Source organism: Petaurus breviceps, unplaced genomic scaffold, assembly GCF_028583685.1.
Source record: "Petaurus breviceps papuanus isolate PSGF00001 unplaced genomic scaffold, PetGlider_PUasm1.0 98, whole genome shotgun sequence".
NCBI classification, from domain to species: Eukaryota; Metazoa; Chordata; class Mammalia; order Diprotodontia; family Petauridae; genus Petaurus; species Petaurus breviceps.
The window spans coordinates 7,329,393-7,356,393 of NW_027187460.1; the positions used below are offsets into that span (position 1 = coordinate 7,329,393).

The 27,001-nt window shown below is 40.4% G+C and overlaps 1 protein-coding gene across 3 annotated transcripts in view; it reads left to right on the forward strand.

Annotated features, from left to right (window-relative positions):
* TRAPPC9 (trafficking protein particle complex subunit 9) overlaps positions 1–27,001 on the forward strand; it is a 1,063,197-nt gene that overhangs the window by 1,032,374 nt on the left and 3,822 nt on the right. For all 3 annotated transcript variants that reach the window (XM_069081231.1, XM_069081230.1, XM_069081232.1), the window contains one exon: positions 21,374–21,597. In XM_069081231.1, coding sequence (XP_068937332.1) covers positions 21,374–21,597 — 224 coding nt within the window. The remainder of the gene's footprint in view (positions 1–21,373; positions 21,598–27,001) is intronic.

Consider the following 27,001-nt stretch of genomic DNA (forward strand, 5'->3'; position numbering starts at 1 on the left):
TACTCCTTAGAGTTTGGGGGTTTTTGTGAGTAACAAATCATAGAATCTCAGAGCTAGAGGGAACCTCCTCAGAAACCATTAGGCTAGTCACCTAACAAAGTTTTAAAATGGCCTATTGATAGTGTCAGTAATAGATCATGAAATGATGGTGTTCCTTCACTGTCCCTATGGAAATGATAAATCATTCCAGGTCAAGGAAACAATGTATAGTAGAAAAAGCAGTGGGCTTGAAATTAAAACAGTCAAAAAGACAAGACCCAGGTTCAAATCTGCCACTTAGTAGCTCTGTGACTTCTAGCAAATTCTGACTTGATAGAGATGTGGAAACCCAAAGTTATATGGCAAATTATTACAAAACTATAGAATCAAACAGTCCTAAAATTATTAGAAATCCCAAGGAAAACCATCCTGATAGGTGCTCATTTAACATGCCCTTGGACACTTCCCCTGACAAGTTGCTCAGTACTGCATGAGATAGCCTTTTCCTTGGTTGGGCTTTCATTATTTTGAGCTAAAATTTGCCTTCCTGACATATATTTACTAAGTTACAACTAAGCAAATGTTAGTCATTTTTTTTCAACCCCAATTAAAGTTGGGAGTAGTCATTAAGCATTCAGCTAAAACTAGGTTGTATCATTAACTACTTTAGTGAAGGCCCATAACTATTGATTGAAAAATACCACTGAATTTGTGATAGTTTTTTGTAATCATGATTTTAATCATAAGTCAATTACTAATCACATGATGGTCTATAAAAATGTTTGGTGTTAAAAAATCCTCCTCATATTGAAAAAGTTGGGGACAACTGATCTGGTTTTTACAGTGGAAGAAACTGAGGCCCATAGAGGAGAAAGGATTTGCCCTGGCTCACACAGTGGGGGAGGGCCAGGACTCAAGTCTTGCTGTTGTTGTTCCACATCCAATGCTCTTTCTACCCTATTGTGCTACCTGTATAATTCTGCAGTTTTGTGATAACTTACATATGCATGTATGTTTGTGTGTGTGTCTGTGTAACAAAGTAGAATAAATTACATCATTAACAACAAGTGTAACCGGAGAAGAAATGTGAATCAAACATATATCAAGAAGAAGGAATAACAAATGCTTAGCCTGAGTGTTGGGCTACTATTCACAATATTTTTTTTCTTTTTTGGAGGGCAATTGGGGTTAAGTGACTTGCGCAAGGTCACATGGCTAGTTTTTGTGTTAAGCATCTGAGTCTGGATTTTAACTCAGGTCCTCCTGACTCCAGGGCCAGTGTTCTATTCACTGTGCCACCTAGCCACCCCCACAAAATTTTTTAAAACTCAAGAAATAATGATAATAGTAATAATAATAACTAGCATTTATGTAGGACCTACTTTATTCTAGGCACTATGCTAAGTGCTTTTGCAAATATTATCTCATTTGTTCCATGCAACAACCTTGGGAGAAAGGTGCAATTATTGTCCCCATTTTATAGATGATGAAACCAAGGAACACAGGTTAAGTGACCTGTCTAGGCTCACACAGCTAGTAAGCGTCTGAGATTAGATTTTAACTCGGGTCTTCCTGCCTCTAGGCCCAGTGCTCTAATCACTGCATCACTTAGCTGCCTCAGAAAGCCAGTAACGTGCTAGACAGATTATCTGTGGAGGACTTGTAGAAAGACATAGTTAAGAACCATGTAGAATAAGAAAGTCTTGAAGGATTTATGATATGTACTACTGGAGAGAACACCCACATAGTGAGTTCATAGCTCTATTGAAGTAATGAATTCATAGATGAATGAACAAGCATTTATTAAAACATTTGCTATCTACTAGGCACTGTGCTCAGTAAAAAGGGATGCAAATTCAAAAGCTATAAAGCTCCTACCCTCATGGAGCTTATATTCTAATAGAGGGAGCCAGTACAAATAAGGAAAAGATAGATAAGAAAGGATGGTTTGGTCAGGCAAGTTCCAGGGATGATCAGTGAAACAATCTAACAGTCCATTGGCATCCTCCTAACAAAGCCAGTGGTGGTATTGAATGAATTATAGTTCTCAGATCAAGGGGAGTGGAGGGGGGGGGGGGGGGCAGAATGAGGTGTGCTGTATGTACTGCAGCAGGACAGAAAATATAGCCAGGGACAAAGAAGCATGGTCTCAAGGAGTGAGCTCTTCACAGACACTTTCTCTGGAGCTGCAGTATGCACGGTGAAGCAGGAGTAACAACAGAGATGTTGTACCATGACATCATTTGACCCTCACTGCCCTGTGACATGAGTGATGCAGATACTATTATATACCCTTTCCAGATGAGGAAATTCAGACCCAGTGAGGTTTAGTGACTTGTCCATGCTTCTAGGATCACAGAACTTCAAAACTGGAAGCAACCTCAGTGGACATCTAATTCAACCTATACCTATAATAATGCTTTCTAGAAAATTCCCACCAGGTGATCATCCAGCCTTTGATGGAAGACTCCCAGTGTGAAGAGACCCATTGCCTCCTCACTACCTCCTCAGACAGCCCATTTGACTTTGGGAAGTCTCTAATTGTTGGGACACTGAATAGCTCACAGGTACTGACAGAGCTAGGGCCTGAACTCTAGTCTCCTGACCCTACGGCTATTGTTGTTTCCACTACACCAGGGTGCCTTTCATTCTTGATAGTCCTCAGTAAGGAGCATGTCTCTGATCATATACAAAGCAGGAGGTGACCCCAAAAGCATGAAACCTGTGTTGACAACTGTTTTCTATAAGCAACAGGGACTCCAAATGGTTACTTTGTGGCTACCCAGAGGGCTGCAGAAAAGAAGGGTGTAAAATGTCAAACTTCTTACGCTAGGTGTCAGAATTTATGGTCTGGCCTCCTGGGAAACCCCCTGGTAATTTGTTTACCCTTCATCCACCCACAGGCTGGACAAATAAAACCTACTGTTAACAAAAAGGCTACATGCAATCCTCCTGTGGCCTGTGATCAACAGATGATTTATTCGAGCTGAAAGAAACCTTTGAGATCATTTGGTCCGACATTTTATTTTCTAAAATTCCTTTCAACCCTAGCATTCTATCCCCTAAGGCAGGGGTTCCTACCTTTTTTGTTTCTTGAGCTTTTTTGTTTGTTTGTTTTAGCAATCTAAGGGAGCCTATGGACTACCTATCAGATTAATGTCTTTACATGCATAAAGTAAAACATGTAACATTACAAGGAAAACAATTATGTGGAAATAAAGCTATCAAAAAAATTTTCCCAGCCAGGGAAATCTCATTGGGAAAATGGAGATAATAATATTTGTGCTCCTATGAAAAGAGCACTGTATTCGGAGCCAAAAAAACTGGCTCTGCCGCTTGGTAGCTCTGTGATCTTGGGCAAGTCATTTGCCCTTGGGACTTCAACCTCCTTAGTTATAAAATGAGAAGTTAGGACCAGATGATCTTTAAGGTCTCTTAAAGTTGTAAATCCTGTGATCCTCCCTCACAGGGTTGTTGTGAAGAAAACACTTTTTAACCCTTAAAAAAAAAATGGGAACTATTATTATTAATGCTCATGTGGGTTTTACTGTACTTCTTAGAGAGAACTCTGCAGGCCCCAGAGGAGAATGCCATGATATTCTTAATAAATCACGACCAAAAGATGTGTCAGAGAAAGTAGACCTTTGCCCTGACAAAGCAGTTTTCCAGCCAGCAGAATGTTAAGCAAGGGCCTAACAGGGCCTGAAATTTAGCCAAGGTTCACACATCCCTACAGATCAAGGAGGCTGTCCAGATTCAACAAGTACCCACTCCATACAGGGTCCATGCCCAGCACTGGGAGAAATCCAGAATTTAAACACATTTCCTTACCCCCTGGAGCTCACAGATTGGGGTGGGGAGAGAGGGAGATTAAGTCACCAGAGGAATGGACACCCCACATCCTATTCCATGGTGCAATAAGTGCCTCCCAGAGCTTTCTTGGAAGCATTATAGAGAACCCAAGAGGGGAGAAGGTTGCTACCCACAGGAGAGACAATGTGAGAGGGCTGGAACTGGAACTTTCTCCCCCATGAGTTATTCTTTTTGCCTGGACTGTTGTTAACTCTCTTTTGCTTGTTTATGCCCCTAGTTCAAGGGTCTTTTTCATCCTTTGTGTCAGGGACCCCTTTGGCAGTCTAGCAAAACTGATATGGATGCATTCTAAGAGTAATATTTTTAAATGCATAAAATACATAGGATTACAAAGGAGACCATTTGTTTTGAAATGTAGTTAATTAAAAAAAAATTTAACTAGTTTTAACATAGACTTCAGGTTAGGAACTTCTGCCCCGAACAATATTGTTTTTCTTTCCCATTCTCTAATACCTGGGAAAAGATGGTGAGGCTCTCATGAGTGAAGACATTCATTCTAGCATCAGAATGATGAGCATAGAGCCTTCTGTGTTAGGAACTTCTCTAAGGAAGTTCAGATATCAACTAGTCAAAGTCCCATTTCTCATGAAGCATCTCCCTGTAAGACATCCCTCAATGAGAGAACATCCACATCTGCTTGAACACCTCCGTGAACAAAAAACATACCACTTCCTAAGGCAGACACTTTTGATCAGTTATAATTTTTAGGTAGCTCATTTTTAGATTAAATAAAATTTGCTTCCCTATAAATTACCCTCTACAAGCCTACAGATTAATTCTGCTATATATTTGACACAACTTCACATGTTTAGTGGGTATCATATTTCTTGCTTTCTCAGTGGGTGAGGAAGAGATAGAGAGAGAGAATTCAGACTGAAAATAAATTTTTTTTAAAAACCTATTAATTCTGCTTCTTCTACCTTACAACCTATCCAATTGTTGAAGGCAGCAACCATGTCCCCTACTCAATATTCTCTAGCCTAAATTCCCAGTGCCACCAATCTACTATCATACAGCCTGGCCTCCTGGCCTCTGACCATCCTAGTTGCCCTCCTATTCCATCTTTAGCTTATTTAGGTCCTTCCTTAAGCAGACCCAAGAATTTATGCATTCTGGATTCAATCTGTCTAGCAGAGATCATAGTGAAGCTACCTTGAACTTAAGAACTTTGATCATTGTAGTAGCCGTCCATGCTTCCCCACTACCAATGATAAAGCATGCTACCCACCTCCTGCCAGAGAAGTGATGAACTCAGGTTGTAGAATGACACATCCATTTTTGGATAAGACCAGTATGGGAATTTGTTTTGTTTGTGCATTTTTGTTAACAGAGTTTTGCTTTGCTTTGCTTTTCAATTTGGAGGAGGTGGGAGAGGGAGGAAAAGGAGTTCTAAAAAGAAAAATGAGAAGAGAACAGAAAGACTTCCAGCTTTGAAAACTACATCTTGAATTATTTTATACCAAAAAATAAAAACAGCTCTACATATTGATTCATAGTTTCATATACATACAATCTCTTGTTTTTTCCGTGTATTTGGAAATGCTCATTTTATTTGATGTTTCTTAAATTCAGATATTTTTTTCTAATTAAAAAGAAGCTATCTTGAGAACACAGAGCACAGGAAGGCAAACCTTCATCCTAAAGAAACTACTAGCTTTGTATGAAGAAATGCAAACATAAATAAACAACCTTCTTATTTTAGAGAGGTAACATGATGTAGTAGAAAGAATCTTGGAATTGGAGTCAGGAGGCCTAGGTTTAAATCCCGTTACAAGCATTTATTAGTTGTGCGATGTTTAGCAAGTAACTCTTTTTCAAGGCTGTTTGCTCATCTGTTAAATGGGGATAATAATAATTCCATTAATTACACGACTTGCATTACAGGGTCATAGCACAGTATTTTCTAAACCTACAAGTGCTGTATAAACATGAGTTACTAGGTACCTTTATATACCAGGCACCTTCCATTCTTTGGAAAATGAAAAAGAAATGGAAGCCATGGTCCCTGCTCTCTAGACTGACATCATTTTTGAGCCTCACTTAACAAGGGGAACTGAAATTCCTCTGGTTTAGAGTTCCCTTTCTCATCTTTCTAGCACCCATAGAAGTCATTGGTTAACTCCACAGTGGATGGTCAAGGGTTAACAAGGTATCGTTATATCTTCTAATGCAGTATCTGGGCTTCACCAAGCTCCAATAGTTATAAGTATCCTGTTCTGCAGATAATCTGATAACCCAGGCCTTGCTGCCTCCCAGAAGTACACAAATAATTCCTAGGGAAAAAAGGCTTAATGAGCCAGCCACCCTCTACTGATTCGCACATGATTGTATCTTTTACTTAATGGAACCAGGAACAACAATCCAGACGGTGACACCTGCTCTTTCCCTTTCATTCAGGAGGCCTGGGTGACCAGACAAGCTACTCTAAATTTGATTGGCTGGACTTTAGGTCATACAAGTAAACAAATCAGACTTGGGGGAGCCAGCTTGTTATTTAATGGAGAGAGCAGCCACTCATGGGGGAAGTGGTAACAGTTTGTTTTTAGCGTTTGTATCTCTGCTCTGACCCTGGTGTCACCACTGGATTTGTAGTCAGAAACAGCTTTGAATCCTTACACAGCCACTTGGTATCTGTGTAACTTTGAGCGGTCACTTTGTCTACCTGTGGGTGGACAAGATTACCACTGTGGTACGTTCCTGTTCCAAGTGTATTTTATAACAGTTATTTGACTTTGTATCCCCTACCCCCACCACTCCACACACCCAACAGAATGCCTTAGGGTTCCAGGACACAGGTGCCAGTCAGAAGTAAAGAAAACCACATGACTTCAGTTAAATCACACCCAACATGAAGTTACAGGAACATAGTAGGCTCAAACAGAGAGAGGAGCTGCACATTAAATTTTGAAGAAATGTGAAAGGTCATTTGGTCCAGTCTCTACAAGTCCATACCGGACAGACAGGTATCCATTCTCTTCTTAAATATTTCAAGTAACAAGAAATTTCTCCCTGGCTGAGGCCCTTCTGTTGTTGGCAAGTACTTTCTTCCTCCTGGTATAGAAGGTAGACGATCAGTGTTAACTGATTGGCTGATTCTGTTGAACTCAAATCTGCCTAAATTTCCACCTTATATCCAGAACTTTCCAACTACTCCCCTTGAAACAATACAAGACAGTGCTCTCTCCTCCCAGTGACAGACCTTCCAATCCATTGTGTTTCCACTAAATTTTCTTTAAGCTAAACACCCCTGGTTCCTTCAGCTAATCCCAGTAAGATTTAGTCTCCTCCACATCCTGGTCACTGTCCTCTGGGCAGACTCCAGATTGTCAATTACTTCCTGAAATGTAGCAACCAGGACTAGACACATTACTCCAGATGGGGTCTGGCCAGGACATTGTGATTAATTGTTTATTATCCCAGAGCCAACCACAGATTGTCCCAGCTGCAGTCTATGCTGTTATCTCCGGTAAAACCAACGGTTTCCCTTGAGGATAAAATGGAATGTCATAAGAATAACAATGATAATAACAACTTACACTTACATGGGACTGTGAGATTTACAAAGTGCTTTTCTCATGGCTTTTCTGTAAGGTGGGTAGGAAGAAGTATGTGAAGTTGTGTCCCCAGGGTTACATTGCTAGTGTCAAAGTCAAGAACTGGGTATCGAGCAGATCTTGAATTTCCTTGAAAAAGTTCAAGTAAAATCTATTTCTTATTGAACTGTTTATGCTTACTCAGTCCATCACCATCTTTTTTTTCTCTTGGTGGAAAAAAGTTAGGATGAATCAATGACCTTTACAGCCTTGCATCTAGCCATGAAATCTGAGCAAGTCCCTAGGAGCATGATACACAGGAATCCATTTGTAGCCATGGAGGAGAGAACTAGCAGCAGGTCCCCAGGGGAATTTGATTATTCGAGGTTGTTGCCTTATGTAATGTCTGTAGTCACATGAGAAGGGTCTTGCTCTTGGGGTCAGAAGACACATGACTGAATCTTCTGATGGTGACTGGTTGTGACCTTGGGCAAGTCACTTTGCTCTGTCTGAGCCTCAGTTTCTTTAGCTGTAAGATACAGAATATGATATCCTTAAAAATAAGGAGCTTTTCATTTTATCTTCATTTGTGCCTTACAGAGCCTTGAGCAGAGTAGACATTTAATAAGTGCTGATTGAATTGGATTGGATAGCTGTCCCAGTAAATGCATAAATTTTTCTAAGTATCAAATTCAGTAATAAATGTGAAATGTTTTTGGCAAGCTAAAACAGCACAAACTAATCCATCAATCAATAAGCATTTATTAAACATTCATTGTGTATCAGGTACTCTCCTCAATTCTGGGGAGACAAAGACAAGAGTGAAATGGTCTCTGTCCTCAAGGGGCTTATGTTCTGATGAAAGAGACAAAACATGTGATGGTGGCTGTCATGACCGATTTCTAGCATATTCAGTTATATTCCTTGAACATGTATTAAGCATCTACTCCATGCTAGCTGATATACTGAGCACTTGTGGGGTCTCGTAGTTACTCATGCAAACCACAATTTTCTGGTAGGGGCACTGACTTTACAGCTAGGGAACTTGAGTTCATATCCTCGCATTGCTTCGTACTCTTAATGTGAGCGTAGGTAATTCCACTTGGGCCTCAGTTTTTCCAACTGTAATTCAAGGGGGTTAGACTAGAATGATTTCCAGTACTCCTTCCAGCTCTAAATCCTAAAGGTTACCTAGGAATCACAGAATTCATCCCTTTCATTTTACAGAGAAGAGGACTGAGACCTAGAAAGGTAAAGTGACTTGCCTAACATCACACAGCCAGACAGTGCCAGAACTAAAACCACAACCCAGGCTCTTGACTTCCTGCCCAGTACCTAAACTAAACTGTACCTGGATGCCTTCCTAAAAAAAAGGTGAGGACAGAATCTTCCTCTCTCAAGTAATTTTCATTATAGTTAGGGTGATGGGATATTTAATGATTAGAAAACAATAAAGATGGCACAGAGTCAGATATGAAATTTTGTGGTTTAGTGGACCAATACTCCAGGGATTCAAAGAGAGATTGTCAAGATTAGTCAGACAGTTTCTGACAGAGGCAGATTTGAGAAACCAGTTACTCTGCATGAATGTGGCAAAACAAACATATCTTCATCCCCAGAACTGTCCCATTGTCATTTGTCCAAATGATGGTCACTCTAGAGGAGACGACCAGCCAACATTTGCCTTAAGGAGGCTCTAGATTCAACAGGTAGCAGAGCCTGTAGTAGGAGAAAAAAATATCTGGTATGTGACCCTCTAAAGATTCTGGGCAGTAATGGGTGAATCTTATTTTCTCTACCAGAGACCTAAGCCTCTCTAAGAGATGACCTGAGATTTGGGTTCAATTCCCGGCTCATTCACTTACTAGCTATTTGACCTAAGATAAGCACTTCAGTTGAGTAAGGTTTTTCCTTTTGTAATGGGAGACATAATACTTACCATACCTACTTTATAGGCTTATTCAATGCAACACATATTTATTGGTCTGTGTGCTAGAGTCTTTGGGAGATAAAAAGATAGGGAGAAAAAAAACATGGTACAGTGGGTAGAGTGCTGGCCTTAGAGTTAGGAAGGCCTGGAGTTAAGTCATGCTTCCAACAATTATAAATCCTGCAATCCTGGGCAAATCACTTAATATTTCTGAGCCTTAGTTTCTTAATCTGTAAAAGAGGATGTGGTGGGGAGATTGAAATGAATGACCTTTAATATCCCTTGTAGATCTATATGTGTGATCCTATCTATGATCCTTCTCTCAAAGAGCATACATTCTGTGATGTTCATTTTAAACAAATGATTTAAGATATATTGCGAAGAAAGTAAAGGGGAGATCCAGAGAAAATTCTCTAGGAAAATTCAGAAAAAGAGAACTACGAGAATCAGTGATGGTGTCTGTATCTGTGCACACAATTTGTAGAGTTAAGTACTATGGAAATGTGAATTACTGCTTTTGGTTTCTCAAAACATCTGACTTTGTAAACTTGGGCAAGTAACTCTTCACTTTGCCTTGTGCCTTTTCTTATGAAAAAAATGTTGAGAGTTCAAAGATTTGGATCTCCTTTTCTATTGCCTCTGCATCTAAGTTCACTGAGTTTCCCTTGGTGGTAATGGTGGGCCGGGAGTTACCTGACTTTTCTTTTCCTATATCACAGTGAGTCCACTGACTTCCAGTAAGAGGCAATGAGGTACAGTGAAAAGAGTGGGAAGGTCTAAAGTAGAAGACTGAGGATTCAGAAGCCCTAGGCTCTGCTAAAACTTGCTGGGTGCCCTAGACAAGTCACTCCCTCCTCTGAACCTATTTCTTTGTCTGCAAAGCTACAATATTGTACTAACTGATCTCTAAGAATCCCTTCCTAAAGGGATTCTCTAAATCTAATCTCTAAAACCTTCTGCACATGTAGGAAATACTTGGCAGGGGAAAAATTAGTATACTGTATGCATACATATGGGTTATCTCCGAGGGTACTACCTACAATGGGAATCATAGCCTCCTATACTCAGAAGGGGCCTCAGAAAATATTTACTCCAATGTCTTACCTGATACAAAAATCCCAACTACAGCCCCACTAATAGATGTTAAATGGCAAACAAAAGTGCTCATTTTATGTGCTTCCAATACTTCAGGAAGCTATAATTTCATTTGTATGAATGATCCCTTCACCAATGCAGATTAGATCCAGTCTTTAACTTAGTAGATGGTTTCTGAGGGTTATAAAGACCCAAAAGATCACTGCCAGGGGCCAACATGATGAACGTCTCCAAACCTAGCTGGTCTGGTCCTCAAACAATTTTCATACACTATATCATGAGGCCTATACTCAGTCTTTACAGCTTTCCAGCCAAGATGGGTGGAAGTGGAGATAAACATTGTCTTCAAGTGTGCAAAGGGTTTTCATTCAAAAGAGGGATTATGTTTGCTTTTCTTGGCCCCAGGGGGCAGAAAGAGAAATGATGAATAGAAATTATGGGAAGGCAACAGGGAAAAACTTCCCAACAATCAAAGCAGTCCCACGTCAGCTGGCTTACCTTGAGAGGGAGTGAGTTCCTCATCACTAGGGATCATCAGGCAGCAATTACATGAGGGATGTGGTACTGAGTATTCCTGAACAGTTTTAGATTGTATTAAATGACCTCTGAAGCTCCTTCCAGCTCCTAAGTTTGCCTGATGATTCTTTCTCCATATAGAATCATAGAATGTATCATGTTAGAACTGGAAGGGACCCCCCTCATTTTTGCTCTGAGAATATGATAGATCACAAGAGTGTCTTGACCTGCCTTGGGCATTAGTTTCCATCTAGTGCCTGAGGCTACACTCATTTCTTGATTCCTACCTCATCCAACACCTTTGATGCATCTCTTTAGGAAAGAAACATTTAGTGACCATCTGTATTCCTTGTTGAATTCTGTGTCTGTTGTCAGGTACTGTGATCAAGCTCTACTACCTGCTGAAAGTCATTTGAATAAAGACTAGATGGCATTTGTTTCCTAGGCTCACAGTTTAGCCCATAGAATCATAGGATGTCAGCGCTGGAAGGAACATTAGAACATAGATCAAATGAGATAATGTCTGTAAAAGTGCTTTGTAAACTGCCCTAGATATGTTAAGTATTGTTGTTATTAGTGTTATGTTTATGCAAAGAGTTAAATCCTGGGGCTGATGCTCAATTATGGCCAGCTCAGTGACTCTGTTGACAGTATTTGCGGTTACTGTGGAGTGAGCTTGTTAAGGCCCTTGTCTCCCAGTACAAAGGGCAGATGTTGGGCTGGGCCAGAGGACCTGTTCTGTGCACAAAGCTGTCTGACGGGAGCCAAGGACAGCAAGAACACTAATTCAGCATTTGCATGGTGACCATCCCTGGGAGACACCTAAAGCTGACAGCTATCATGTCTGTCTTTTGTTTGAATTGAATTTACAATTAAAAAAAAAAACACTGGTAAGCTTAGAATGGGCAAACAAACAGAGCAAAGTGTGTGTGTGTAAAATGAATCTGAAACCTCCATTCAGAGAATGAAAAGATGTGCTACCTACTACCCACTAAAGGACTCAGATGAGGGGGAAGCTATGAAGAGGAAGCAGAAGGAACAGGTTTGTTTAGGGAAGAAAGTACATTAAAAAATTGGAAAATGAGTTTAGAATGCTGAAAGAAAGGGGACTGGAAACTGGGTAAGCTCTTCTCTCAGGCCTCCTTCCTCAGCCTGGAATCAGGAGTTCTCAGAACATTTAGTGGGACAATTAGTGACTGTGCCAGGATTAGAACCAGGGTCTGCTGACTCAGAGTGGAAAGCTCTTTCTTAAAGTTGTAAAATCAAAGGGATCATTGAAGTGAGAAACACAATACTTCATATCCACAGAATTTCAGAATTAGAAAGGTTCCCTGAGGTCATCAAGTCCATTCTGAGCGTGAGTTGATGCCCCGTAGAGCATCCCTAACTTACTCATCAAGGAAGTGCTTCCTTTTGAGGTGGCCTATTCCATTTATGGACAGCTGAAATCTTCCTCCCTGTAACTTCATTACTCTTAGCTCTGCCTTCTGGCACTAAACAGAAGAAATGTAATCTCTATTCGATGGCAGCACTTTAGACACTTACAACAGTTAAGTCTTCTCTCCAAACTAAACATAAAATCATAGGTGTTATATTTAAATGCTGGAAGGGACCCTGTTATAGACCATTTAGTCCAACCCCCTCAGTTCTTTTAGGTGACTGTCAGATTTTGCATTTATCAGACACATTGACATATATAAGAATGCAGAAGGGTATGGTCAGAAATAAATGAAATAAGTAAGTACTGGCTGCTTTTCACTTAGCAGCCATGAGAGACAGACAGACCTCTGTTTCTCCTTCTGTCTCTTCTTTTCCAAACCAAGTAGGAAGGAAGGTGAGGTCAGAAGTGAATATTTCACAGTTCTGCTGGGAACTAGACTTTGAGCTCCTTCTTGTCTCAATCATCGAGAAGAATCCTAATGCCCAGATAGCCCAGCAGTTCAAACTTCACCACCCTACCAGTAAGCTCTTCTTATTTCCCATCTACTGCCATAAATTCTGGTTGCTACAGTTCTGTAACCACAGACAAGAGAAGCCAACAACCTCATTTTATAGAGAAAAGCTAAGTGACTCATAGAGGTGCGATTGGAACCCAAGTCCCCCAACTCAAGAGTCAGCGCTCCTTATATACTGTGTTGCCTCCCCTTCAATCAGTTCTTGAATGTCGTGTTGTCTAGCCTCTTCACCATGCTTGTCACCCTCCCCACCACCCTTGTCACACTCCAGCTTGTCAGTATCCTTCTTAAAATGGGATCCCCACAACTGAACACAGGTGTGGTCTGATTATGGCAAAGAATAATAGCTGGGACCATTTGTACGTGTGGTAATGATAGAGACAAATAGAGCTAGCTCCCTGCTCTCATGGAGCATACAACTTGTAACTGAACGATAGGACAGGGGCACAAGTAATTTAAAATAGAACAAAAGGCATAGCAAAGACAGAAGCATTGTATAAGGCGGGAGGAAGAAGAACTTTGTGCTCAGAGAGATTCAAGAACAAAGGAATGAAAATAAGGGTATTTAAAGTTTGCATTTGATGGTGTTGCAGGTGAATTTTAGGCTTCTGATGTTCTCTTACTGTGTGTCTCAAGATGGTTAATTGGCCTAGTTAAATGAACTGTTACTAGGCAGTTCTTAATCTATCCTGCAAGGAGATTTGTGGCTGAGAGGTTTGATTTATTTCTCTCAGATTTGTTGTCCATCTAGTAAGTTTTCCTGAGGTGTGAGCCCATCATAGCCCCATTGGCAGAGGGAGTAGTAATAGACCGGAGTAGAAATGATGGCATGTTCCTCACAAGTTTTTCGTGATACAAGAAGCTTTGGGAACCACTTGTCAAGCACGTGGGAGAGGGGTTAGATGTTCTCTGCACATCTGCATAGGATAATTTTAGGACCAGTGTAGGGAACGTCAGAAAGAGGCAGGTTGTGGATCAATACAAAGAAGAAGTTTATAACAAGTCAAACTGTCTCACAGTGAAATAAGTTGTCTCGGGAGTTAGTGAGCTTTCCTGAAGGTTTTCTAGCTAAAAGATTGTCAGGGCTGCTTTAAAGGGGATTCCTAATGAGCTCATGAAAGCTGTTTCTGCTGTATTTGACCTCTAAGGTCCCTTCTTACCTCTAAAATTCTATGATTTTATAGAGTCACAGCCTATCTCAGCCTCAGTTTCTTTGATCTGTGTAAGTATAGAACAATAGTTGTAGTATGTGTCTTTTGGTTATTTGAACACTGGGGAGTAGCTGAGCTCTTCTATAAAATCAGCTTGCTGTACCTGGAATGTAAAGATCTCAGGATCTGCTTTTGATTTGAAAAGAGATAAGCATAAACCTAGAGAAGACATTAAAATTTGAGACCCCTCAGAGTGAGGTGACTTTAGTTATTAGTCTGTTAGGGTAGGACAGGACAGTCTCCCCTAGGGTAAATATGCCCATACTGAAAAGTCCTGGAGGTTTATACTGCCTTCTCTGGGGCTTGGCTTTTTAAATGTGCATTTAGCCTGGCAAGTTAATATTTAACAGCATGTCTGAAAGGGGTGGGACTTTTTTCCTTTAAAATAAAATCAGATTTTTAAAAAAATATAGTCATTTTCCCTAGGCCCTGCTATATCACATTGTCCAAGCTACCTCACCTCTCTGAGACAATAAGAAACTCTACTTTATGTCCTCTCACTGAATTGCAATGAAAGTCAGATAAAATGATGGATTTAGAAGAGTAGAATCAGGATAATAAGGAAAGGGACCTTATAAGGAATCCCCTTTACACCAACTAGATAGCACAGGGGACAGAGTACCTGGGCCTAGAGATAAGAAGATCTGAATTCAGACCTGGCTTCAGAAACTTACTATTTGTATGACTGTAGGCAAGTCACTTACTCAGTCTACTTCAGTTTACTGATTTATAAAATGGGGTTAATAATAGTTCCTACCTCTCAAGATTGTTATGAGAATAAAATGAGATAATATTGGGAAAGTGCTTTGTAAACCTTAAGATACTACAAAAATACAAATATTATTGTTGTTGTTTTTATCATCATTTTTTATCTTAGTGGTTCTCTAGATACTACACAAAGACCTCTAGTGATATGCCACCTCCCTGGAATGACAGCCCCATTCCACTTTTGGACAGGTCTGATCATTAGGATGTTTTTTCTTTACATGGTCTTAATCAACCTCTCTACCAGATTGCACCTATTACTCATCCTAGCTCTGTGGCCAAGCAGAATAAAACTGATCTCTCTTCTGTGAACACCCTTCAGATACTTGAAGACATCTGCCATGTCGCCCAGAAGATCTCTTTTCCAGGCTAGACATCTCCAGTTTCTTCCATCTGTCCTCATGTTGCCTGATTTCCTAACCTCTCACCTTCCTGGTCACCTGTCTCTACACATGCTCTAGTTCTTCGTCAGGGTCTTTCTGCAGCTATAAATTACTAAACAAAAATGAAGAATTGTAGCTTTCATAGCTAGGACTTTTAGGCCTTTCCAAGATTTTCAAGCAAACACTGTCTGTGGACAGTACCTATAACTACCATTGTTCAAATGAGATGATATTATATAAAGTGCTTTACAAACCTTAAAGCAATATATGAAGGCCAGTTGTCATGATCATCATTCAGTCTGCTCATCTGATGGCAGCAAGGCACAAATAGTGGCATCATTCTGGCCCTTGATTCCTTCTTCACACTGTTCAAAACATGGTTGGTCCCTGTATAAAAAGTAGCTCAGTACCACCCCACCCACACAGACTGTCACCTTGGCTTGTCTTCCTGGGTGATATCATCATTGCCATGTCTCATATTTATATCACAACTTATGTTTACAGATTTTCTGCTTTAACAGCTATTATGTCATGCAAGCCCATGGCACTACTGTGTGGTAGATTATCCAATGATTATCCTCACTTTACAGATAAAAAAAGCTGAGGTTCAACAAGAAAGAATTTATGGGTTCTAGAGCAGGATCTTTTCAACACTTGTATTTTTCTGATGGTACTGAGAGTCATAGAATACCAGGGTTTATGAAGAATTAAAGCTTTGGGTCACCCAAAGGGTATTGGGAAGGCACATGGTAGGTGAAAGCAGACTACACTGTGCAAGTGACATCAGGGCATATTCATGTATGTATTTTACCAAAAAGTGTGTGGGCTGGGCCTATAATGAGAGCATGATGTAACAGCGGATAGCCTTCACATTCCACTTATATCCATGCAATGTCAAGAAATCTCCAGGCAGGTCCCTCCAATGTTAGGTAGACCCCTTGTGGAAGAATTACTAGAGAACATAGACGAGGGCTTCACAAATAAAGAAAACTTCAGTGGCTTTTGATCTTCCTTGCTGGAGGGAGTGCCCCCACATGAGATCTTGCATCCACCAAAGTATTAAAAAACCAGGTAGAGGGGTGGCCAGGTAGCACAGTGAGTAAGAGCACCAGCCCCAGAGTCAGGATGACCTGGGATCGAATCCAGGGTCAAACACTTAGCACCCACCCAGAAACACCTGGCCGTGTAACCTTGAGCAAGTTACTTAACCCCGATTGCTTAAAAAAAAAACACTAGGTAGAACCTAAAGGATCATTTAGTCTAATCCTTCCCTTCTCCCCAACCTTAAAAAAGAAGAGGAAACAGACCCAGAGGAAAAAAATCTGTTTCCAAAAGTCACAGATAATAAGAAACAGAATCAGAATTCAGACCCAGGTCCTCTGACTACAAATCCCATATTTTTTCCCCTGCACCACACTGCTGAGGGGACTTGAGTGGTAAATAAGGTCAGCCAGCTGGTAAGTGGTAGTACTGAGACTACTGACCCAAGGCTTTTGCTCACAAGTTCAGGGTACTTTTTGCTAGAGTAGCATTTCCCAAACTGGAACCCAGGTTGGCAATCAGAAGATCTGCTTGTTGTAAATGGTGCCTCAGTGAGAAAATTTCTTTGCTACTAATATTTTCCCCTCTAAGAAATTAAGTATGAAATTATGTATATATCAAATATGCATTGTGTGGTAATTTGGTGCACAAAAACATTAATTTGCTCTGTTTTGCACCAACATTTTCCTGTCTCCCCACCATAGCCCAGAGGTAGGGGGTATGTTAAGATAGCCCCGATTCTCCTGGACCAGAAGGTAGTATTTTAGAATCTAGAGCTAGATGCAACCTTAAAGGTCATGTAGCCCAGTCATTTTACACATAAGGAAACTAAGACCTAGAAAGGCAAACTGCCTTGCCTAACATTACCCAGGTAGCAAATAACAGGGCCATGATTTGAATCCAGCACACTTGGTCACTACACTGCACTGACTTTAACATAGCCCTAATCACCTTCCCCTTCCCATCCTCCTTCCAAGGAAAGAAATGCTGAAGGAGATCTATAAATAACATAAGCAAAAAATCAGTTTCATTCCAAGCAAGCCAATTCCATTTGCAGAGTGTTTGCAGGGCCTGACTTCCTCCTAGGAGCTCTGGATGCAGAAGCCACAAATGTAATTAACTCCATCCCTGCATAGAATCTGAGCCTCCCACCCCCTCTGAATAGAGCTTTTGGAGTTGGGGTTCAAAGATCATTCTCATTCTGGTTTGCTGGCAGGGACACCACAGCTGGGTGTCAACACAAGGTTAATCATCATTCCTAGCCTGAGCTACTGCTTTTCTGAGAACACTATCAGCAAGCATTTATGGAGTGGCCATGGTCAAGGATGTTGTGGAAAGCGTCATCCATCAGGGAGGGGTGGAATTAGGTAACCACTAAGACCCCTTTCAACTCTGTGATCCTAGGATTCTTTGCTGATTTACCTCTTTTTCCCAGAGGAGTCTGTGGGAAAACTAAGCATCTATAAGAAATTACTTAAGAATGATTATAGAGCAACCTGTCAACAAATATAAAATTAGCTCATTCACACATAACACAGTCAAACCTCATTTGCCCAACATTGTCAGAAAACAAGGCTTTTCCAGATAACTGAAGCTTACCCTTCTAAACAACAAAAGGTTTTTTTATTGCTTCAGATTAAGTTCAGTGACCCACTTTCCTGCCTCAGTAAAAACAAAATACTTCATACAGAAGATCCGTTTCTGATTTTTCTTGGGTTTTCCAGTTGACCATCACTAAGAAGGCAGTCACTGAAGGCTGGGATGCTGGACCTGACTACAACACATTCACAAGGACAGATCTTGAGAATTCAGTTCCACAAACAAGTCAGCAAACATTGGCTATAAAACCTGATATGTTGAAGAGCCTGTGTTTAGCACGGGGAAGACAAAGATAGAAAATAGCAAAATTCCTACCCTTCAAGGATCTGATATGGAGATGAGACATAAAGAAAGAAAGACAATGCAATCAGAATGTGATAAATGCATAGGAGAGGTTATGAGAAATTGAACAGGAGGAATAATTTCTGATGGGGGGGGGGAGGTTAGAGAAAGGTTCCTGAAGGTTAGAGAAAGCCCCTAAAGAAGGGAAGAATTTCAAGAGGTAGTGATTGGAGGGAGTCCACACCGGGGGGCTTAATGTAGAGTGAGACCATCCCAGAGGGTAGTATGTGCTTAAAATGTACCAAGGCTGGAGAGGGCAGAGTAATATTAAATAATATCTGGTAGTCCAGATGGCCTGAACAGACAGTACCTGAAGTATAGTGGTATAAAGTATGGAGTCAGATCATAGAGCACACCGAATGCCAGGCAAAGGAATTTGCATTTTCTCCTTCTTTCAGGCAGTGGGATACAGCTGAAGATATTAGGTCCAAACAGTGGCCTCCACATCAGGATAACTCAGGTAGTGCCATAAGGAATTTACTAGAAAAGAGCAGTTAGAGACAGATGGGTAAGGTATCATAATAATTGAGAGGAAATGATACCTGAATTAGAACTGTAGTCATGATAGCCGAAAGTAGGCAGATCCAGGTATTGAGTCCAAGCCTTATCTAAATGCCATACAAAGCCAGTGTCATGAAAAATGAGAAGTGAAAATGATTTTTTATAAGAAAAGGCTGTGTTTTCTGAGTAGATTAAATAAAACAATGAAGTTCATTTTCTGCTTCCCTGGTTACCCTGGAATTCACTTTGGAGTCCATTACCAATGGGATCTTAAAACATTTTACTTTCAGACACAAACATTGAACTATATAAAGCATCAGAGGTAGAAAATGGGGCCAGGGCTCAACAAAATTGTAAAGTGGGTGAAGTTTTGGCTTATCTCCCTCCAAGGACCCAATGCCCTTGTATCCTCTCCCTCCCTGGCCTATTCTACTTAGACTCAGTAGTAGTTCCTATGATTGCAGATGTTTATAGCACACTTTGGTTAAAGAACAGGTGACCTACAGTATCTTCATTGCCCCCACAACAGTATAAGTATTTACCATAGCCAATGCTTACTTGTTACATGACCTTGATCAAGACACTTCTCATGGCCCCTGTTTCTTCATCTTTGCAATGGGAATCATCAACACTGTAGGACAGTAAGCAGAGTCAGCTTTAAAGTCAAGAAGACCTAAGTTCAGTGTCCTACCTCTGACAAATAATGACTGTGTGTCACTGAGTAAATCACATAAGTTCTAGGTGCCCAAGGCATCTCCCCCAACTTAGAGTTGCAGAACTGGTGCTGTTCCGTATTGGTGGAAGGCTCATCATCAGGCCTTCCTTTTGCCAATGAAATCATAGTCTAGGGGTTTTGTTTGTTTGTTTATGGCATATGATTGTTGCACTAACTGGCACACAGGGCTATAGTGAGGAAAGCAATTGTAAACCTAGAAGGACTGTTTGGAAATGTGAGCTATAATCCATATTTTGCAAGTAAGAAAACTGAGGCCCAGAAAGGTAAATTAAGTTGTCTGTGATCATACCACTAGGAGATAATAGAGCCAAAGCTTGTACCCAAATTTTGTGATACTAAATCCAGTAAATACTCTTTCCATTAGACCAGCTAGTCTGTAACTACTCTATCATTGTTTTATGTATGTAAGGCTTACCTTCTTAGTTTCTTGAAAGTAAGAATTATGGTGCAGCATGACATAGAGAATACCTGGAAGACTTGAGTATAACCACTTATCTAGTGCAGTGGAAGGATAGCCTTGGAAGTAGGAAGACGGAAGACCTGGTTTCCAATCCTGCTTCTGACACTCAAAAGCTATGTTATCGGGCACAAGTATTTGTAATGTTCAAATGAGATAATGTATGTAAGGTTCTTTATAAACTTTAAATGTCAATAATAATCATATCTGCCTTGTCCTGGTGGAAGGGCTTGCTTAACTCAATGAACCTATGAGCTATGCCATGAAGTCACCTAAGATAGACAGACCATGGTGGAGCGTTCTGACAAAAGGTGATCCACTGGAGAAGGAAATGGCAAACCATTCCAGTGTCTTCATCAAGAAAACCCTATGGATAGTGTTAAATGCTGAAAGATGTGACATCAATAGATGAGCGCCCCTGTTCAGAAGGGCCTGGCATGCTGTGGTCTGTGGAGTTACAAAGGGTCAGACAAGACTGAACAACAACAACAATAATATATGTATTCTTAATAAATGTCAGTTATTATTATTCTGTTTTTTGCTATCTTCTAGTGCCTAGCACAAAAAAAGGACACTTAGTAAATATATGACTATTGATTGAGATAAGCCTATAGAATTGTTACATTGTTGTCAGCCATTCATTTAAAAAAGGATTCACTAAATTCCCATCACATACAGCAGAAGTATCAGATGCTTGGCCTGCTATAACCAGCCTGCAACCCACAACACTCTCGAGTGTTGCCCAAACCAGATTAAAATGCAGTTCTGGAATATTTAACAAAATAAATTAAAATGCAGAAGAACATAGATAATGTTAATAAGTAGTTTTCCAAGTCAGCATGCAACCTGCAGGAATCTTTTTTGTAGAGTTTAGTGCCTCTGTTTCTATTTGAGTTAGACACTAATGTACAAGACCTTGTGTCATGTGAGATACTATTTGATGAAAAATTCTTATGACAGTACATATTTTAATGTGATTTTAAGCACGTTAAGTCCTATGTCCAATAACGGCTCAAACCTCTGGTGAACAGCACACAGGAGTATAATTTCCATATATCTTCTGAGGGTGCACAGTTGCCATGACTTACCTCACAGACTTGTCATGCAAATGCAATGAAATTAATAGTTTTTAGAAAAATACAATAAGAGAATGGATATGGAAATGTTTTTAAAAGTGTTAATATCAAAGTAAGATAGCATTGTCGTTTTCCTTTGACACCCATAATATGTGATTGTACTCTGACTACTTGACATATGTTAAGATTTGTTCTCCCAAATGGATGGAAGTCCCGGACTGTCTCTTCTAATCCTCTGATTCTGCCCTCCTTCTCACATATCTCCTACCTCAGCACATAGCATATGGCTAGGTATGGTACAGTAATCACTCAGTAAAGATGTACCGATTTGTGTTCATGCAGCTCTTCAGCCACTGGTGATTTTCTCGTCTTGCCTTGCAGATGTGCTGGTGGATGGACAGCTGTGTGACTGTGATGTCGTGGCAGACTGCCGGGTTGGTGACCCCATCCCACTTGAAGTGCGACTAACCAACTGGAGCAGGCGAAATGTGGGACCCTTTGCCCTCACAGTGATCCCCTACCAAGACTACCAGAACGGTGTGCATAACTATGAACTTCAGGATGCCATCACCTTCGTGGGCTCCAACACCTTCTACATTGACTCGGTGAGTGGATTTGTTCTGTTTAAAAACACAGAGATAAAAATATTCCAGGCCCAGTGCACCTCCATGGCTATATCTAGCCCTGAATCCTCATCTTCTTATGCATAGAATTTTATAATCCAAGACACATATAATTTTTCAGTCATAGAACCTTGGAATTTTATAATCACAGAACTGTAGAATCTTAGAATCACAGAGGCACTGAATCATATGTTTGAGTTGGAAGGAACCTCTGAGGTCATCTAATCAAATCCAGTGCCTGATGCAGAGGGTAGTCATCTACAGCTCAAACCCTGCCTCATTATTTTTCATTTTCTCAAAGAAGCCTTTTTTAAAGCGAGGTGTGTTGCTAGACTAATGAGGCGAGAGGCCTTTCCACAAGTTTGCACAAAGTCCTGTCTCTCAGAAAGCTTTTTGGCCCCTGAAATGGATCACTGCCAGTGCTGAGGCACTGGTACCTGAAATTGAAAAGTGAAGAACAAAAACTCTAGCTAGAGGAGGTCAAAGAGAGACCAAGAGAAAGGACACCACATGTTGCTGCCATGCAACCAGAATAGACTAGGAAGATGAAAAAAATGACTGCATAAAGAAGTTTTGGATCTTGACTGTGGGAGATCAGTCTTCAAGGTCACCTAACAACATGTTCCTGTACTGTTCCTTTTAAGGTCTCAATAAGGATGGAACTTAGTGCTATCCATGGTGCTGATTGGCCTTGACTCAGTATAGAGAGTAGGGAAAGAGATTATTAGTCCAGAAGTTTCTGTGCAGATGAGGAAAAGGGGGAAGGGTGGATAAGAATGGAACTTATGAATGATAGAGATGCAGGAGTCTGTGCCTGAAATAGCTACAAGGTCAAAACCCAGGGATCTTAACAAAAGGGTCTTAGAGCAGGCTAGGAAGAGGTGAGGCCTGAGCTTCAGCAAGCATGGTTATAAGTTACACTAAGAACAGAAATCAGTTTAACTATAAGTGCCTGACCTTGTATGACCAAACCTGCTCTCCAGTTTCACCTGAAGTCCCTTCACCTGAAGAGTTCCCATCAATACTTTTGCTATGTCTTCCTGAAGTATTTATTAGATGCCTCTATATGCATTACATGAGGAGAGGAGGTAAAGGGTTTAGGGACAACAAATTCAATATGAATCAAACATGTGATGTGACAACTTTTTCTTAAGAAACAAAAACACTAATTGAATCACAGACTCCATTAAGGTATGTAGTGGGGATCATCCTGATGTCTGGTGAGACCATATCTAAAGTAGTCTGGACTGGTCAACACATTTAAGGAATGACAGTAGCCAGTAGGAATATGTCAAATGAAGTGTAATGAGGGGACTGAAGACCATGCTGTGTGAATCATTTGAAGGAACGTGAGACATTTAACCTGAAAAAGAAAAGATTTAGAAGAGACATGATTACTGCCTTCAGATGTAGGCAGATAGGACTGTGGAAAAGGAAACAGATTTGATTCCTGCCTCCAGAGTATAAAACTAGGACCATATAATAGAAGTTACAGGGAGTCCTAATATAAGGAAGAATTTAACAGTCACAGCTATCCAAAATGCCTTTTGCAGTAATGAATTCCATAACACTGAAATAGTTCCTGCAAAGGATGATCACCTATTGGGATGCTAAAAAGGAAAGGGCATGGTGGGAATCAGCAGCCTACAACACATTATAAATAAGGAATTACAAAGGAAAATGATATTATCAAAGAAATATGTGACTGAAAAAGAAGATAGGCGGATCATGTAGTGAGAGCAAGGGATGAGCAACAGTATGTTACATTCTACTTGGGGTGACTGATTTAATATAATACTATTTTAAAGCTCTGTTCTTTTAATTTAAAATAAGCCCAAAGAAAATAGAAAAAACAGGTGGAAGTATATTCCTGCCTGGACAGCTCATGTGCTCCATTGGCATTCTCCCAATGTTGAGAGCAAACAAGAAAGTCCCCCAGCACCTTGGACAGATGCCCTTCTAGGGAACACATGGGAAACTATGAATGAGAGGCATACAAGTCAGCTAGACACAGTTGGATTGTCATTTGCATCAGTGGAAGGAATTACATCCCACCCATTGATGAGATCACGGATCTATTGAAATATTAGACAACAAAACTTGCATTCTTTCTTCTGGTAATGAATCTCTTTAAGGCACCTCGGTGGTACAATGGATGGAGCACTGGGCCTGGAGAAGGGAAGACCCAAGCTCATCTTTGACCTCAGACACTTACCATCTGTATGACCCTTGGCAAGTCACTTCACCTCTGTCTGCTTCATTCTCCTCATCTGTAAAATGAACATCATATAAATGCTAGTGATTACTATTATTATTAGTTTAATTATTTATCATTGTCATTAGTCAGACTCTATGTGTCTAACACTGGACACATACTTGAAACCTTGCCAGCTTGAAAAGAAGAGCTAGAATTGTTCTTGACTCCTCTGATTCCTCCCAGCACAGCAAGATTCATTCCTTCCAAACTAGAATCCAAGAGTGTTAGAACTGGATTAGATGGGGTCTCAAGGAATAAGTCATCCAGTTACTCACTTCAGATGTGTCCATGGTCTCATTCAGGAGTTCTCTCCAATGATGCAGATAACAACCCATCCATGATTATTCTCACATGTAAAACAAATTTATATCAGTGGCATCTACTAGACTGAACTTTACATTTAGAAAATAATAAGGAGGGGACAGAGCCAAGATTGCAGCATAGAAGGAGGAAAATTCCTTGAGCTCCCCCCATAACTACTTCAAATACCTATAAAATATGACTTTAAACAAACTTTAGATCTACAGAACCACAAAGTGAAAGAGAGAAACAAATCTCCCACTGAAGGCAGCCCAGAAGCCCAGCAGGAAGGGTCCATCTCAGTGTGCTGGGAGCTGAGCCCAGCCCCAAGTCAGCCTGTGGTTTTAGCCCCAGGGTGGCCCTGACCAGCAGCTGCTGGAGTGGACTTCGAGAGAGTGGATCACCAGCAACTGTGGCGGTTTACAAAATTATCAACCCATAAATGCCAAAGGCAAAGTAAAAGGTTAGTGTGGACTTTGTGGGAGTAGGGGGACCGAGAGCTTGGTCCAGCCTCTGCCCCCAGGGGTGAGAAGGTGAGAAGTGGCACAGCCACTGTGGCATACAGCCACCATCGCATGGCTTCTTCAGAGCTCCTGGCCTGCAAATGGTAGGGGGACCAAGAAACCAGTCTGAGGGATAATCACTCTTGTTTTAACCTGCTTGGATCTGGATCAGTGTCTGGGGTGGAGGTCCTGGGGTGTGTGACCAGGTGCCAGAGCATGTGGAGACTTCAGAAAGGGCACCCAACTAATAGCTCTGGCAGCTGTGAAAACCCCAGCAATTTGGAACAAAGCTCCCCTCTCTGGAAGCAGAGTTCTACTGTGGCAAAAAGCTCAAAAGTCAAGTAATTGAGTGGCAACATGAGTAAGCAAAGGAAGCAAAGCAAGCACAGCAATCCAACTTTAGATTCCTTTTTTGGGGACAAAAAAGATCATAGCATGGAATGGGAGGAAGACAGTGATGTCAGAACTCCTTTACCAAAAGCTTCAAAGAAAAATATGAATTTGGTTACAGGCCATAGAGGAGCTCAAGAAGGATTTTGAAAACCAAGTAAGAGAAGTGGAGGAAAAATTGGGAAGAGAAGTGAGAATGATGCACAAAAATTATGAAAAGCAAGTCAACAACCTGACTGAAGAAAATAACAACTTAAAAAATAGACTAACTCATTTGGCAAAAGAGGCCCAAAAAGCCAATGAGAAGAATGTCTTAAAAAGCCGAATTTGCCAGATGGAAAAAAAAATTCCAAAAGCTCATTGAAGAGAATAATTCCTTCAGAATTAGATTGGAGCAAATGGAAGCTAATGAATTTATGAGAAATCAAGATAAGTTGATCAAATTAAACAGATCCAAACAAATGAAAAAAAATAGGAGGCAATGTGAAATATCTCATTGGAAAATCCACTGACCTGGAAAATAGATCCAGGAGAGATAATTTTAAAATTATTGGACTACCTGAAAGCTATGATAAAAAAAAAACCCTAGAAATCATCCTTCAAGAAATTCTCATGGAAAATTGCCCTCATATTTTAGAACCAGAGGGCAAAATAGAAACTGAAAGAATTCACCAATCACCTCTTGAAAAAGATCCCACAAAGAAAACTCCTAGGAATATTATAGGCAGGTTCTGGAGTTCCCAGATCAAGGAGAAAATATTACAAGCAGCCAAGAAGAAACAGTTTTAATATTGTGGAAACACGATCAGGATAACACAAGATCTAGCAGCTTCTACAGTAAGGGATTGAAGGGCTTGGAATATGATATTCCAGAGGTCAAAGAGCTAGGATTAAAACCAAGAACCACCTACCCAGTAAAACTGAATATAATGTTTCAGGGGAAAATATGGTCATTCAATGAAATAGAGGATTTTCAAGCATTCTTGATGAAAAAAACAGTTGAATAGAAAATTTGACATTCAAATACAAGAAGCAAAAGAAGCATGAGAAGGTAAACTGGGAAAAGAAATCATAAAGAACTTATTAAAGTAGAACTATTTACATTCCTATGTGGGAAAATGACAGTTGTAACTCATGAGACTTTTCTCAGTAAGAGGATAGTTGAAGGGAGTATATGTGTGTATATGTATATATATATATATATATGTGTGTGTATACACACATACATTTATATGTTTATATAGGAGTTGTATCTATGTATAAATACATACGTAAGTGTGTGTATATATGTGTACAGGTATACATAGAAGGCACAGGATCAATTAAATAAGAAAGGATGCTATTTAAAAGGTGAAACTGAGAGGTGAGAGAGGAATATAATGAGAGGAGATGGGGAGAGACAGAATAGGGTAAATTATCTCCTATAAAAGAGGCAAGGGAAAACTTACAATGGAGGGGAAGAACAGGAAGGCAAAAGGAAATGGGTCAACCTTACTCTCATTGAATTTGGCTTAGGGAGGGAATGACATACACAGTATATTGGATATCTCCCCCTACAGGGGAGTAGGGGGAAGGGGATGAAAGGGTGGATAATGGAGGGGAGGGCAGGTTGCAGGGGAGGGAAGTTAGAAGCACACATTTTTGAAAAGGGACAGGGTCAAAGTAGAGAATAGAACAGGGGAGGGGGGGCAGGATAGGATGGAAGGAAATACAGTTAGTCTTTCACAATATATCCACTATGGAAATGTCTTATGTAGCTATACATGTACAACCTGTATTGAATTAGTTATCTTCCCAGTAAGGGTGGGTGACGAGGGAGGAAGAGAAAGAATCTGGAATTCAAAGTTTTAAAATTAAATGTTTAAAAAATACATTATTTTTTTTACATGTGTATCAGCAATGCCATATTCACAATGCCTATGGAGATTACAGATAT